Source organism: Stegostoma tigrinum, chromosome 25 (genome assembly GCF_030684315.1).
Source record: "Stegostoma tigrinum isolate sSteTig4 chromosome 25, sSteTig4.hap1, whole genome shotgun sequence".
NCBI lineage: Eukaryota > Metazoa > Chordata > Chondrichthyes > Orectolobiformes > Stegostomatidae > Stegostoma > Stegostoma tigrinum.
This window is the reverse complement of record NC_081378.1, coordinates 14,069,629-14,082,886: the sequence shown is the minus strand read 5'-3', so window position 1 is coordinate 14,082,886 and position 13,258 is coordinate 14,069,629. Positions and strand designations below refer to the sequence as shown.

Here is a 13,258-nt window from a genome sequence, read left to right as displayed (position 1 = left end):
TACATGCAACTAATGAGAGACTGCCTTTTGGGGAGTCTTTGTTTTCCTCTTTCCTTCCCATCCTTCTTTCCCTGTCTCACTGTGGCTGTTTCTATCTCTCACTCACCCACACACACACATGAAATGATTATCATTTCGTAGCTAACAGTGATTGTCATAAGCAATTTACGTATTATTAATTTGCCTCTATATTGTTGAAACATGAATGTACTGTTGGACCAATATTGGAAGCTGAAACTTCATATGCAAGTAACCACAATCACTTCGTTGATCAATTAAGAATACGGGCATGAGCCCTTGATATCCAATTCAGAGAATCCTGACTATTTCAGCTGTTTTTGGTCCTTGAAGCTATGATCAATCATGCATTAAAGCAGAAGCATCTCTTTCCTCACTGTCTACTTGTCGTTTTTGGTTCAATTCCATCAATTCATCAACTATTCAGTCATCTTTGTTTGTGCTGATATAGATTGTGAAAATCCTTGTTAAATGCATTCCCCTGCCATATGGGAATTTAAAGCAATATTTGCTGTTGCCTTGAAGTGGCTTTTGTTTTTCAAAAAAAGTTAACCCCAAAAAGCTCAAGTCTTTTCAAGATTCAAATCCAGCTCCCAAATCTTGGGATATGTCCTTCGACCACCTGCACATCACGTGCCTGGCCAGGACAGAATAAAGTACCTCTTCGTATCTGTTGAGTTTTGCTGTTGCTGACTATAGCCACAAACCCTTCTCTTTCCATCAGAATAGTTTATTGATTTTTTTTTATTCACTTGTGGGATCTGGGTGTTGCTGCTTGGGTCAGTACTTATTGTCCGTACCTAATTGCTCCTGAGAAACTGGAGGTGAGCTGAACTGCTACAAGTACACCCACAATACCCTTAGCGAGGCAATTCCAGGATTTTGACCCAGCAACACTGAAGGAGCGGTGATACATTTCCAAGTCAGGGTGGTGAGTGGCTTGAAGGGGAAATTGCAGGTGGTGGTATTCCCATGTATCTGCTCCCCTTGCCTTCCTAGAATGGAAGCAGTTGTGGGTTTGGAAAGTGCTGTCTGAGGATCTTTGGTGAATTTCTGCAGTGCATCTAGAAGAGAATACACACTGCTGCTACTGAGTGGATGTGGTTCCAGTCAAGAGGGGTGCTTTGTTCGGCATAGTGTCAAGCTTCTTGTGTTGTTGAAGCTGCACCCTTCCACTCCTGACTTGTGCCTTGTAAATTTTGGTGAGTTACTTGCCCTCTGTAGCCGCTGTATTTATATAATGAATCCTGTTTGTTGTTCCATCTAATTCCTTTGGATTCAAATACACCATATACATATATGCACTTGCACCTCCCTTAAATTTTTGGCCTGGCTGTTGTCAGCAACCTGACTAACAATGAGGGATAAAACCGGATACTAACACACAGTCCTGTGTCATTTTGTCACTTGTGCCCACTTACTGTTCAGTTTGATTTCATCTAGCTGCTTGATTTCACCCTGAGCCTGCCAGTGTTGATGAACTTGGCCGTTCCACATTGAAGGTTTAATGACCGATTGGTAAAGGTGATTCAGTGACAGTCTTAATGAGTTTATCAAAACCATACTGCTCATTTCTTAACATGCACTAGCAGTGTAATTTTGGGGCCTGTCCCAACAAAGCCTCTTGAACATTTTCACCATTGTGTTGAATTTCTGCTCAGCCACCTCGACCTCAACAAAATTTTCTTTATCCTTGTAACCCTCCCCACGTCATTCACAGTTGATGGGATAGGAGGGAACAGTTTCTAAGACCAATATCTAGAGATCACAGACTTATGATTGCCAAATGAGTCAGAGGGGAGCTGAAGAAGGTGATAGGTGTGTGGAGAACATTTGAGCAAAGAGTCAGAAGAGACTACAGCAATGAGATTTGATAGGCCAGAGGACCTCCGGTTAGGATATTCAATTCTGACTAGCATGGGTTCAATGGGCTGAACGATCTCTTTTTGTGCTGTAATGACTGTACATGTGCAGAGTGCTGATCTTAGTCAGACTGGTGGTAGGTGCTGAAATTGGTATCCATGATCCATAAAGGAAGTTCAGATATTCTACAAGTCGAGGATCAGATGTGACTGTTGTGTGTGAAGCTAATTGTCCATCAGCTTACTCTCATGAGTTCCAGTATACTTGTGAATGAATGGTCACTGAGTTGAGACAACACAAAGTCCCCTGCTTCGAGGGTTGGAACCTCCGGGAGAACACAAAATTAGGCAAGGTGAATATTTTGTAAAAGGAAAGGGAATCCGGGCATTCCTCCTGAGGAAAGAAAGTCACTTGGTGTGGGATAATTATGAAAGTCTTTCCTTTCAAATGCCTCTTGCAACCATCCTATAATTTTTGCACTTAGCTCATTGTCACTGAATCCAGTCATACTGACAAGAATGATCATTTAATGTTGAAAAGCTATGGATTCCATGTCATCAATTAGCTGACAGGGCATCAAGTGTAGGAGATAAGCTAGCAAATGGAATTGTGACCAGATTAATTGTAAGCTTTTGTTTTATAATCATGAATTATACCCCCTATTTGTGTTAGCTAATTAGGAAAGCAGTATTTTTATGTGGAGGTTTGCCAAGTCACGTGTACCAAATTGTATTTTAATTGCAGTTTTATTCATCAAGTGAACTAGTTAAAGGTGCCAGTGTGATTCAGTGGATAATACCCTTGCCTTAGAGTCAGAGATTTGGGTACAATCCCCACACCAAGCTGACATTTCTATTGTGGGAGTGCTGCCCTGTCAGAGATTTATGGTCTTTCAGATGAAACATTAAACTGAAGTTCCATCTTGCCCTCTGGATGTCCTGTATCTTGTGGCAGTCTTTAGAAGAGCAGGGGCATTTTTCCTGGTGTCCTGGTAAATGTATACAGCTCAAACAGTAGTGCACGATAGATTATCAAGTTGCTGTTTGTGGGGGTTCGCTGTATATTGGCTATCATGTTTCTTACATTGTAACTGTTAATATGTTTCAAGTATTTAATTGGTTATAAATGGCTTTGAGATATGTTAAGAAAAGTGGTAGACAATTGCAAGACATTTTTCTTCTTTATTTAACAAATAACTTAAGCACTAGCTAAAGGAAAATCATGTTGGGATTTATGGCCAACAGGTATAATGCACACCCTTGGTTGCAATAATAGCACCATTGCTGAGCTGCATCATCGGGACTACAGTCATATCAGGCAGGTCATGTGTGGGTTCTCATTTCCCCACGCCGGAGGAAGCTGCTGCACCTTTTTTTTTTAAATGGTAAGCCAGTAGTATATTAAATCCTATGATAATTTTCCATAGATTTCCATGGAATCCCTACAGTGTGGAAACTGGCCCTTCAGCCCAACAAGTCCATACTCAGACCCATTCCACAAACCCACCTAACACACGCATGAAAACTATAGAACAATTTACCATGGCCAATCCACCTCGCCTGCACATCTTTGGACTGAAGGGAGGGGAGCTCATGGGAAGAAACCAGAGCACCCAGAGGAAACCCACATAGACAGTTGCTCAAGGAGGGATTGAACTCTGGCTCCTGATGCTGTGAGGGAGCAGTTCTAAGCACTGAGCCACTGTTCCGCCCCACAATCATGGCCCCAATCCACATGGTGCCAGATTGAATACCAGTTTACAATTTGTCTTGTGAGATGTTACTTCATGATTGAAGCCAATTCAGTTTCATAACTGTGAGGCCAGGCAGCCTGTCCAACAAACTGCATTAGCCTTTCATACTCCACGTCTTATTGATGAAGCACAGTGGTGGCACAGAGGAAGAGAAAAGGAAACCAATCCTGCTCTCCAGTGACTGCAGCGGTTCAAAAAGGCAGCTCACCCATCAATTCTTAAGGGCAGCCGAGGGGCAGGCAATAAATGCTGTCCTCACAAGTGACACCCACATTCCATGAGTGAGAACAAATACAGGACTCTGATACAATGACTGTCCCGAGCGTTGAGAGCCCTGACAAAGACTCCATGTTGTTTAGGGTGTCCAACCATGTCCCGTTGTTAGAGAGACTAGATTGGCTGAGTAAAAACCGAAAGAGCCTAAATCAGGAACAAAAACTGTTCTGAGGAAGGGCGACCTGAGCTGAAACGTTAACTCTTGTTTTCTTTCCTTCACAGATGCTGCCAGACCTGCTGATCTTTTCCAGCAACTTTGTTTTTGGTCCTAGATAGGCTGAGTTTGTGGAGTTGGTGAGAACCTGATTGAATTTTGTAAAGTACTGCTGGGTGTAGATGTGGAGAAATGTTTCCCCTTTTAGTAGGGGGCATGGACTTAAAGGGAGAGCAGAAGGTTTTGTGAGGCATTGAGAAAAACATTTTTACCCAGGGAAGATGTGGGTATCTGGACCTCACTGTCCAAATGAGTGGTAGATGTGAGAAAGCTCAAGACTTTGCAAGAACTGTTCAGGTGAACACTTGCAACACCAGAACACGCAAGGCTGTGGGCTAAGTACTGAAGAATGGGATTGGAATAGATTGATGTTTGACAACTGACATGAATATGGTGGGCGAAAGGACCACTGTCTGTGCTTTACAAACATCTATAACAGACGAGTCCTCTCAGCCTGAGAGAATGGAGTTGCATCGAATGTACAGCTCAGGAACAACCGAACATCCTGCCTCCTCCTCCTCTAACGTTTTCAGCATGACCTTCTAACCCTTTGACCTTAATGAGTTTTTACCTAGATTCCTTTTAATAACACTAGCACTCTTTGCCCCAAGTGTTCATCTGTAGTAGCAGTTGCTAACTTCTAACCACTCTTCAGGTGACAAATTTGGATAAAGGATCCCTCATTTGGTTTATTCTGGGCCATCTTAAGTTTACAGCTCCTAGTTTTGGACTCCCTCACAAGTGGATGTCTCTTTACCACCTTATCGAATGCTTTCATTATTTTAAAGACCTGCGTTGAGCCATTTCTTGGACTTCTCTTTTCTAAAGGTGCAAACCCCAACCTGTTCAATCTCTCCTGCTAACTTTATTTTTAATACTATAGGATATAAAAGCTCTTTTTCAATCACCTATCCTGTTCCCAGTTGTTTTTTAAAAAATTGTACTTGTGTGCATTGCGAATGGGCTAAAATTGAGTGAAGTTCTCTTTAAAGTCACAAATGTTTCTTGGACTTTTTTGGCCAAGATTTTTTTTTTGGAAGCTTTATCACTTAATGTGACAGGAAGCTCAGTTGCTGCCAGTTTACTTTGCTTGGGAGGTAATTCATGGGACTGTTTTGGTTACGTGGGGCCAGTATAAATATAGATTGTTTGTCAGTGTTTTGGCAGCTCCTGATTCCTTCCACTTGTGAGGTGCTGTTATTGATTGCACTCACACTGTTCCAATGTGGCCTGGGGAATTGACTGTGGAATCACCAGGGCGGGAGGGGAAGACTGATTATTTCAGTCACGCCAAGGAACAGAGAGGTCTGGATGTGAGAATTCTGAGGAATACGTTCTGGGGAAAGCATTTGGTTAGTCATGACTCAAGATAGTGCCCTTGTCCATAAAGTGTAGTAGTTTCAGCCCTTCCTTTTCAAAGCAAACAATACTTAAATGATTCCGAAATAAAGGTCTGTGAACACAGGAAATCTGCAAAGGGAAGAAAAAATGCCACAAATACACAACCCATCAATCATGATCTGAAAGATTAACGACTGTACTACCACATTTCTGGCCTTTTGTTCATCCCTCAACTCCCTTTGCTACATCATTGGCAACTGTGATCCCTGCACCCTTTTGTACTCATCTCTGTCCCCTTAAAGACCATGCGTAGTATCTTTTTCGATCAAGTTCATTCTCCTTTAATCAAATAACCCCTTATGTGGCTCAGTGTCAGATTTTGTTCTATGCCCCAGTTGAACCTTGTTGTGCCTAATGTTGCAAAGGTGCTATGTAAATGTCATTTTTGACGAATTACATTGATGAAGGAATGGGACAGACTTGACAATTTAAGCAGATTTGTTTCCGAGTGATTTAAGGCACCTCGAATCACTAGGCATAACCCCATGATGAAATGCTAGGGATTTACAAAAGTAAACAAAAATATTAGGACTTAATAGCAGGAGTGGGGAATTCAAACACTCCAGCCATTCTACAAGATCATGGCTGATCTGCCCCTAGACTCAACTCCTCTTTCATACCAACTCCTCAATAGCCCTCATCTCTCTGATAGTTTGCAAATGTATCTATTTCCTCTTTAAATACCTTCAATGATCTAGCCTCTACAACAGTCTTGGGTAGAGAATTCCAGATATTCACAACTGAGAAGAAAATTCTTTGCATCCCCAATTTTAAATGAGTGCCCCCTTATTCCATAACTATTTACCGAGACTGAGATTCTCTGAGATAGTGGAAACATCACAACATCAACCCCGTCGAGCTGTCTTAAAACCTTTGTATGATTCAATTAGATCACACCTCACTCTTCTAAACTGTAATAAATAAAGGCTATCAGAGATAGTAGGAACTGCAGATGCTGGAGAATCTGAGATAACAAGGTGTAGAGCTGGATGAACACAGCAGGCGAAGCAGCATCAGAGAAGCAGTAAAGCTGACATTTCGGGCCTAGACCCTTTCTGATGAAGGATCTAGGCCCGAAACGTCAGCTAGCTTTCCTGCTCCTAAGATGCTGCTTGGCCTGCTGTATTCATCCAGCTCCACACCTTGTTATCATTAATAAAGGCTACCCTGTTTAGCTGTTCTTGATGAGCCTACCCCTTCATTGCAATAATCAGCCAAGTGAATCTGTTTTGAACTGCAGCCGGTAGCAGCACATCCTTTCTTAAATGTGTCAAAGAATTGTGGATGCTGGAAATCTGAAACAAAAGCAGAAATTTCGGGAGAAACTCAGCGGGTCTGGCAGCAACTGTGAGAGAGAAAGTGGAAGTAATGTTTTGGGTCTAGTGACTTTTCTTTAGAGTAGACCCTTCTGAAGAAGGGTCACTGGAGCTGAAATATTAACCATTCCTTTCTTAAATATAAGAATCTAAACTGTAAACAGTGCTCCTGGTCTGGTTACACTGCCACCCCGTACAGTTGTGACAAGAGCTCCCTTTTTTGAATTCCACCACCCCTTGCGATAAAGGCCAAAATTCTATTGTTTGTTCTGGGGGAGGAAGGGGTGGATTTGAGAAGTTGGAGAATGCACTGACCGTTCGTATTAAATGTGGAATTTTAAGAATCTTAGGTGTATGACGTAAAAGGGAATAAACATATATGGGAAATGTGTGGGTTGTGGGATTAGGATGTTTGATTATGTGTTGTCCTCCTTTCCCCATTTGTAATCCTGAAGGAGTTTTAGCTACATGAACCAGAACTCTGCAGCCTCTCCTCTATCCGTATCTCTACCCCTCTCTCTTCAGAATTGCACTGTGGCCACATTTGAGTTAATAGTCGAGCTGATAAAGGAAATGACACTGGTTGATGAAAACTAACCTTGCTGTGACCCAACCACTTTGATGTAGCTCAACTCATTATTATAATAGTTTGTATAACAGTCTGTGTCAAGGATAATAAAATAAAGAAATATTTACGGAGCACCTGATGACGCTGTATTAGAAGCTAACCCGGTGTCCAGGATTAAACTCGGGCTAATTTTTGACCACCCTATGGAAATAACGCTAAGAAAAATGCATCTTGGGACTTAAGTACAAGATGAGTTGAGTATTTCAATCATAAGCACAGGAAATGCAGGGAAAACTCAACAGGTCTAGCAGCATTTGTGGAAGGAGAAACAGAGGTTACATTTTGCGTCAGAGAATTCTTAGAAGTTGCCAACTTTCTGCTGAAGCAGCGTGTGCCTGGTTATCTTTATTCACCAGAATCTTGGAAGAACTTGCTACTGTATGGTGGCTGTTAGAACCTCCAGACTTCCAAAAGCACCGGACAGCTAGTGCAGTATTTTGGAAGTACTTCAGTAATGGGGGAAATGTGACAGTCAAATATCACACAGCAACGTCCCTTAAACCATACCTCAGCTTTATTAGCTGAGAAAATAGGTACACTCTTGATCTTACTTTGCAAATACAGGCAGCACCTCCAACAGTGCACCACGCCTCCAGATGGTTGACATCGACTTTTTTTGCTCAGGGCTTTGTGAGGGATCTTAAACTCTCGATCTCCTGAAAGGCACAAGTGTTGCACATTGAGCCACAGCTGATGTCTATTCACAGGGGTAGGTATTGTGCCCAAATGGGAGTAAATAACAAGCCCCCATCAAAAATGAGCATCTATCACAGAGACGATGAGTTCTTGAGGGGTGGGGAGAGAGAAAGACCTATTTATGTCTGTTAGCTTCTCAGGTATTATAGATGTTAAACATCTGGTTCCCTGTTGGTCAGGAACATCTGGAAATGCTTTCTACCACTGATTGCAAGAAATGGAAATGGTAACAGTGTGTTGGATTTGGGAGGTTCCGGTTCTGTTTGGTTGATCACTGGTAAGTGGAGAGGTAATCACTGCAGGGCCTCATTTTCAATTAAGCTCATCATGCTGCCCAGAATTCGGTGCAGGGTTTGGACCAGGGAAGCCTTATTGACAATTTGTGTTAGCTCACGTTTGCTTTGTCTCGGGTTACAGGCTTGAATTCCCATCAGATGAGATTCATTTGATCCGTGATCTAGTTTCAAATCTTCACCCTTTAGGTGGCCATTAACCTGTTTAGAATCAGGGAAATTGGTGTTGTTTAAATATACGTCATGTCATCTGTGTGAGATTGAGACCATATTACCTGTGTTCTTCTTGGTGCTCTGAAAACCTGAAGTTAATTCTGCTGTTAAAATCTTCTTTTGTGAAGCTCTTCTCTTTCCCAAGTCCATTTGTTTCTAATGTTTTCAGCTGTTGGTTCACCTTCTGCTTAAAACCATTCTTTCCCGTTCATTTTTTTCTTAATTAAGTTCGCTGTTTGTTTTCCTCAGAGTTCAGCTTGACAGCATTGCTGGACTATTCAACCATCGCATGCAGCATTCACAGAAAAAACAGGAATTGCTGGAGAAAGTTAGCAGGTCTGGCAGCACCGTGAGAGAAAGCAGAGTAAATGTCTTAGGTTCAGTGACTTTTCATAGTCAGCACAGACAAGAAACTAGTCTTAAAGCACAGAACTCTAAACTTAAACTAAGGTATCGTGAGTGCAGCACAAGGGAGATTAACCTTTCAAACTTGAGCCAAACCAGCCAGAGTTGATATCAAGAGCATTTCTTCATGTACAAGCTGATGAAGGTCTGTGAAACTCTACCTGAAAATATTGTGAAGAGTTTGCAAGGGTGATGGGTCTGGATGAAGTTCTGGAACTGGGGAGAATTTGAAGGGACAGTTAGCTATAAATTTGAGGCATTGGGATAAGGGGATTCTAAATGGCAAGGTGGGTCTCTGAGAGCAGACAAGGGACAGTGGTGGTGTAGGATGGATTATAGAGTGGAAGCAGAGTATTGGAGAAAGGAAAAAAAGAGGGTATGAAAAGAAAGTAAGCTTGTAATGATAGAGCCTGAAGCTTATAAAAGCACGCATAAGTATTTTGATGGAAAGGGAAGTGAGATGAGAGCAGAGGAATGGGCAGTTTTAAAGAGGGAAGCCTGGCTAGTGTTAATAACATTTGTTTATGCCCTTGAACAAGTGACCTTTTTGACTTGGAGGCAAAGGGTCCCATCAGTGCAACAAACTTCACACTGAGACAGACGTGTTGGCTTAATAACCTTTTCACAGCATTTTGTAGTCTTGTGTTCTAAATATACTTCATTGTTTTGGGAAATACTCTGTTTTCATTGCCACTAGAGGTTATATTTCCCAATAATCTTGTGTTTCTATGTAGCAGAAAGGGAAAGACTGTGCCCAGAGGAATTCAGAACCAGCAATAAACAAAACTCTGCAGTTGATTTATTAAAAATAATTCCACTTTCCACACAGTAGCAAATTAGATTTGGATCAGTGAGGCGTAAACTTGACACAGCAGGTTTATGTAAAGTGTTAATGAGAAATGGTCCCTGCTAATTACGCTTGCAAAACCTTCCTCCTTTCATTGACTATTTTGTGATAGGCTTTGCCCACATTCTACGTGCATCAATGTTTATATTTTGAACTCTTGTTGGACAAAAGCAAACATAGCCTTCTGGAGCTGACATTTTTGTGTGGAATTAAACATCCTGTACAGGTTGTTAATTTAAACCTTTATGCTAAGATGTTGGAAATAGTTGATAAAACGAGTGTGTATTTCCTCTGTTGACGGTTAATCATATTAAAATTACGGCTGAACTCTTCAGGAGTGATATCAGGAGGTACCTCATCGTTGGATGTAAGAAATCTGGAGATCTTTTTCCCCAAAACATTGTTGAGGCTAGCAGTCAAATATCAAACCTGACATTTATTATTTTTGCTAGGTAAGGGATAGGGATCCCTAATGAATAATTGGAGTTCAGATACAGAACTGTAATGATCCAGCTGAATGGCAGAACATACTCAAGGGGCTGAATGGCTTCCTTTGGTGCCTGTGCAGGTGTTATCCATATTCATAGATCAGGTGAGACTTTCTTGCTGTGCCTTGCAGATCAAGTAGCATTACTGAATCTGGAGGCTGTGATTTCCCCCTCTTGTTTCTTGTCATCTGCAAGAATAGCAGAAGTGAAAGAAGAAGAAAGAGATCTCCCAATGTCTCAGCTAAGCATTCCTCCCTCAACCTATATCTTCAAAAACTCAATGAAGTGGTCTTTCATCTCATGGCAGTGGGCCCATTGGCCATCGCATTTGCCTGTCAGTGCTCTGAGACCATCTTGACACATTTAAGGGGAAACTAGACATATTCCTCACATGTCCATCTAGGGTTATGCTGGTGAGAAGAAGCTTGTGCGAAGTGTATACTCAAACATAGATCATTATGACTAGAGATAGTAAGAACTGCTGATGCTGGAGTCATAGATAACACAGTATAGAGCTGGAGGAACACAGAAGGCCAGGAAGTATCAGAGCAGCAGAAAAGCTGACGTTTCAGGTCGGGACCCTGCTTCAGAAATCTTCAAAAATTTCTGAAGAAGGGTCCTGACCCAAAACTTTAGCTTTCCAGCTCCTCTGATGCTGCCTGGCCTGTTGTGTTCCTCCAGCTCCACACTGTGTGACCATTATGACTAGATGGTTTCAGTGCTATTCATTTTATAGGATTTCTAAGTCACAGGATGTTCAACAAATGGACATTGAATAAGGAATGAGTAGAATTCAGGGATTGAGATCTGTCAACACTTGGATCTGAATGTGGATGGATTAGCACCGCAACTGAAGCCACTAGATTATTTGGATGCTAGCTCTAAATGGTGTTGATGAATGGGAGCGTACATAACAGAACAGGGAGAGGTCAAATGAGTTCAGTGCTTTTTCTAAAATCACCCATGTCTTGCAGAAGTTTAGATAATCTCTGATTTGTAAATTTAACTTCCAGTACAAACGTAATCATCAATTGTAAAATCTTGATTGATTATGTCAGACTTTAATCACTTCCTGTTTTTTGCCCAGCTGCCAACTTGATACAAATCCCAACATTTATATTATGTTTCACTCCCAGAGGTTTGCATTAAAGCATTGATAGACAGCTAGATGTAATTGAACTGTTAGGCCAACATTTAGAAAAAAATCTTGAAACAATTATAATGTTACTCAATGATATCAATGAGTTGAATGACCATTTCTGATTCCTGAATATTTATAATATTAATTGAGGAGTTTTTTAAGAAAAATCACTGTGTTTTACTCTAATGTTCAATTCTGGACCTGACCATTTTAATGTCAAGCCTTTGGCCATGCTTAATGTGTTGATGGCTAGTAGTCCGTTGGTCTGTAAAGTGTTTTGAGATGCCTTAAGGATACAATAAAATGCTTGGAAAGAAACCTTCTGTCTCACATTTTAATGGAATAACTGAAAGTAGATATAACTCTGGTTGGCTGCCGTGGGGCACTTCTAGAGAGGCCAGAGGTCACTTGCTTTCTAATTTTCCCTTTTGTCAGTCTTCACTGCAGGGCGCGTTGCTACTGCAGTAAGCTGACTAGAATCAACTAGGTTAGGAGGTCAGGCAGCAACTGTGGAGTCAGATACAGTGTTAACTTTCACATCTGCAATAAAAGCAAAGCACTGAGGATGCTGGGAGTTCTGATCTACAGACAGAAGATGCTGGAGAAACTCAGCATCTGTGAAAAGAGAACAGTTAGTTATTATAATCCACGATGATTTTTTTCAACAAGCTGAAGGGTCCAAGCAGAAATTCTGTCTGAGGTAAGACCTGAACTTTTCAAGTTGTCAATTCCAAGCTGTTGAACTTTTGTCAATACTGACATAAGTTAGAATTGCAATGGATTTTGGGTGAGTTTACCTAGCTGGAGTGTTGGCAAGCACTTTTGACACAATTGAACAGAACTTTTTCCTCAAAAAATTAGTAGATTTGCTTGAGTGGCGTATTGAAGTGTAGGATCATACTTCTAGGTCAGATGTCATGGGTTGAGTTTTGATTTGGGTAATAAATGATAGGTAGGTCACTTGTGAATGCCCCCCTTATTCTCCATAAGGGAGCTGAAGATCTTGATTTGATTTCTTCCTCAAAAAGCAGCATCCATAACCACTTTGTCCCTAGCTGGAGAGGCAAATCCATGTTATGTGCTCTAGCCTGAGATCCTGTGACTCCAGTATCATGAGTGAGCTAAGCTGACCACTGCTTTGGTTGCTGAGATGAAGGAAAAGCCCCTGTTATGGGAAACACTGAAGACCATTGATCCAAAGCCACCTGCACCATTCGTGGCATGGTGGCTCAGTGGTTAGCACTGCTAACTCACGACACTACGGACCGAGGTTTGATTCCACCCCTGGGCAACTGTCTTTGTGGAGTACATTCTCCCTGTATCTGTGTAGGTTTCCTCTCAAAGTTCAAAGATATGCAGGTTAGGTGGATTGGCCATACTAAATTGCCCATCATGTCTAGGAATGTGCAGCCTAAGAGCATTAGCCATGGGAAATGCAGGGATAGGGGAGGTGGGATGCTTCTCAGAGGGTAGGTGTGAACTTGATGGGCTGAATAACCTGCTCCCAAATTGTAGGGATTCTATGATCCTTCTCCCAAACATGTGACACTTATCACATACAATGTCTGAAATTACTTGTGTACTGTAGTATATCTCAAAATATGATTTTCTGCAAGAGATCCATCTCATTTGCACTTCAATGCATCAATACTAACTGTTTCTACCATCTCCCTAGGGAGCCACTTCCTCGCTGGATATTATATCCA

At 41.6% G+C, this 13,258-nt stretch overlaps 1 protein-coding gene across 8 annotated transcripts in view; it reads left to right on the top strand.

The window, feature by feature from the left end:
- The window catches only part of plxna4 (plexin A4), a 658,721-nt gene that overhangs the window by 145,013 nt on the left and 500,450 nt on the right, over positions 1-13,258 (top strand). Inside the window, exon 4 of one of the 8 annotated variants that reach the window (XM_059654493.1) lies at positions 4,133-4,241. The exons of the other annotated variants lie outside the window; for them this stretch is intronic. Within the exon in view, the coding sequence (XP_059510476.1) occupies positions 4,133-4,186 (54 nt within the window). The 3' untranslated portion in view covers positions 4,187-4,241. Of the gene's footprint in view, positions 1-4,132; positions 4,242-13,258 lie in introns of those variants that run through there. 8 annotated transcript variants of the gene reach the window in all.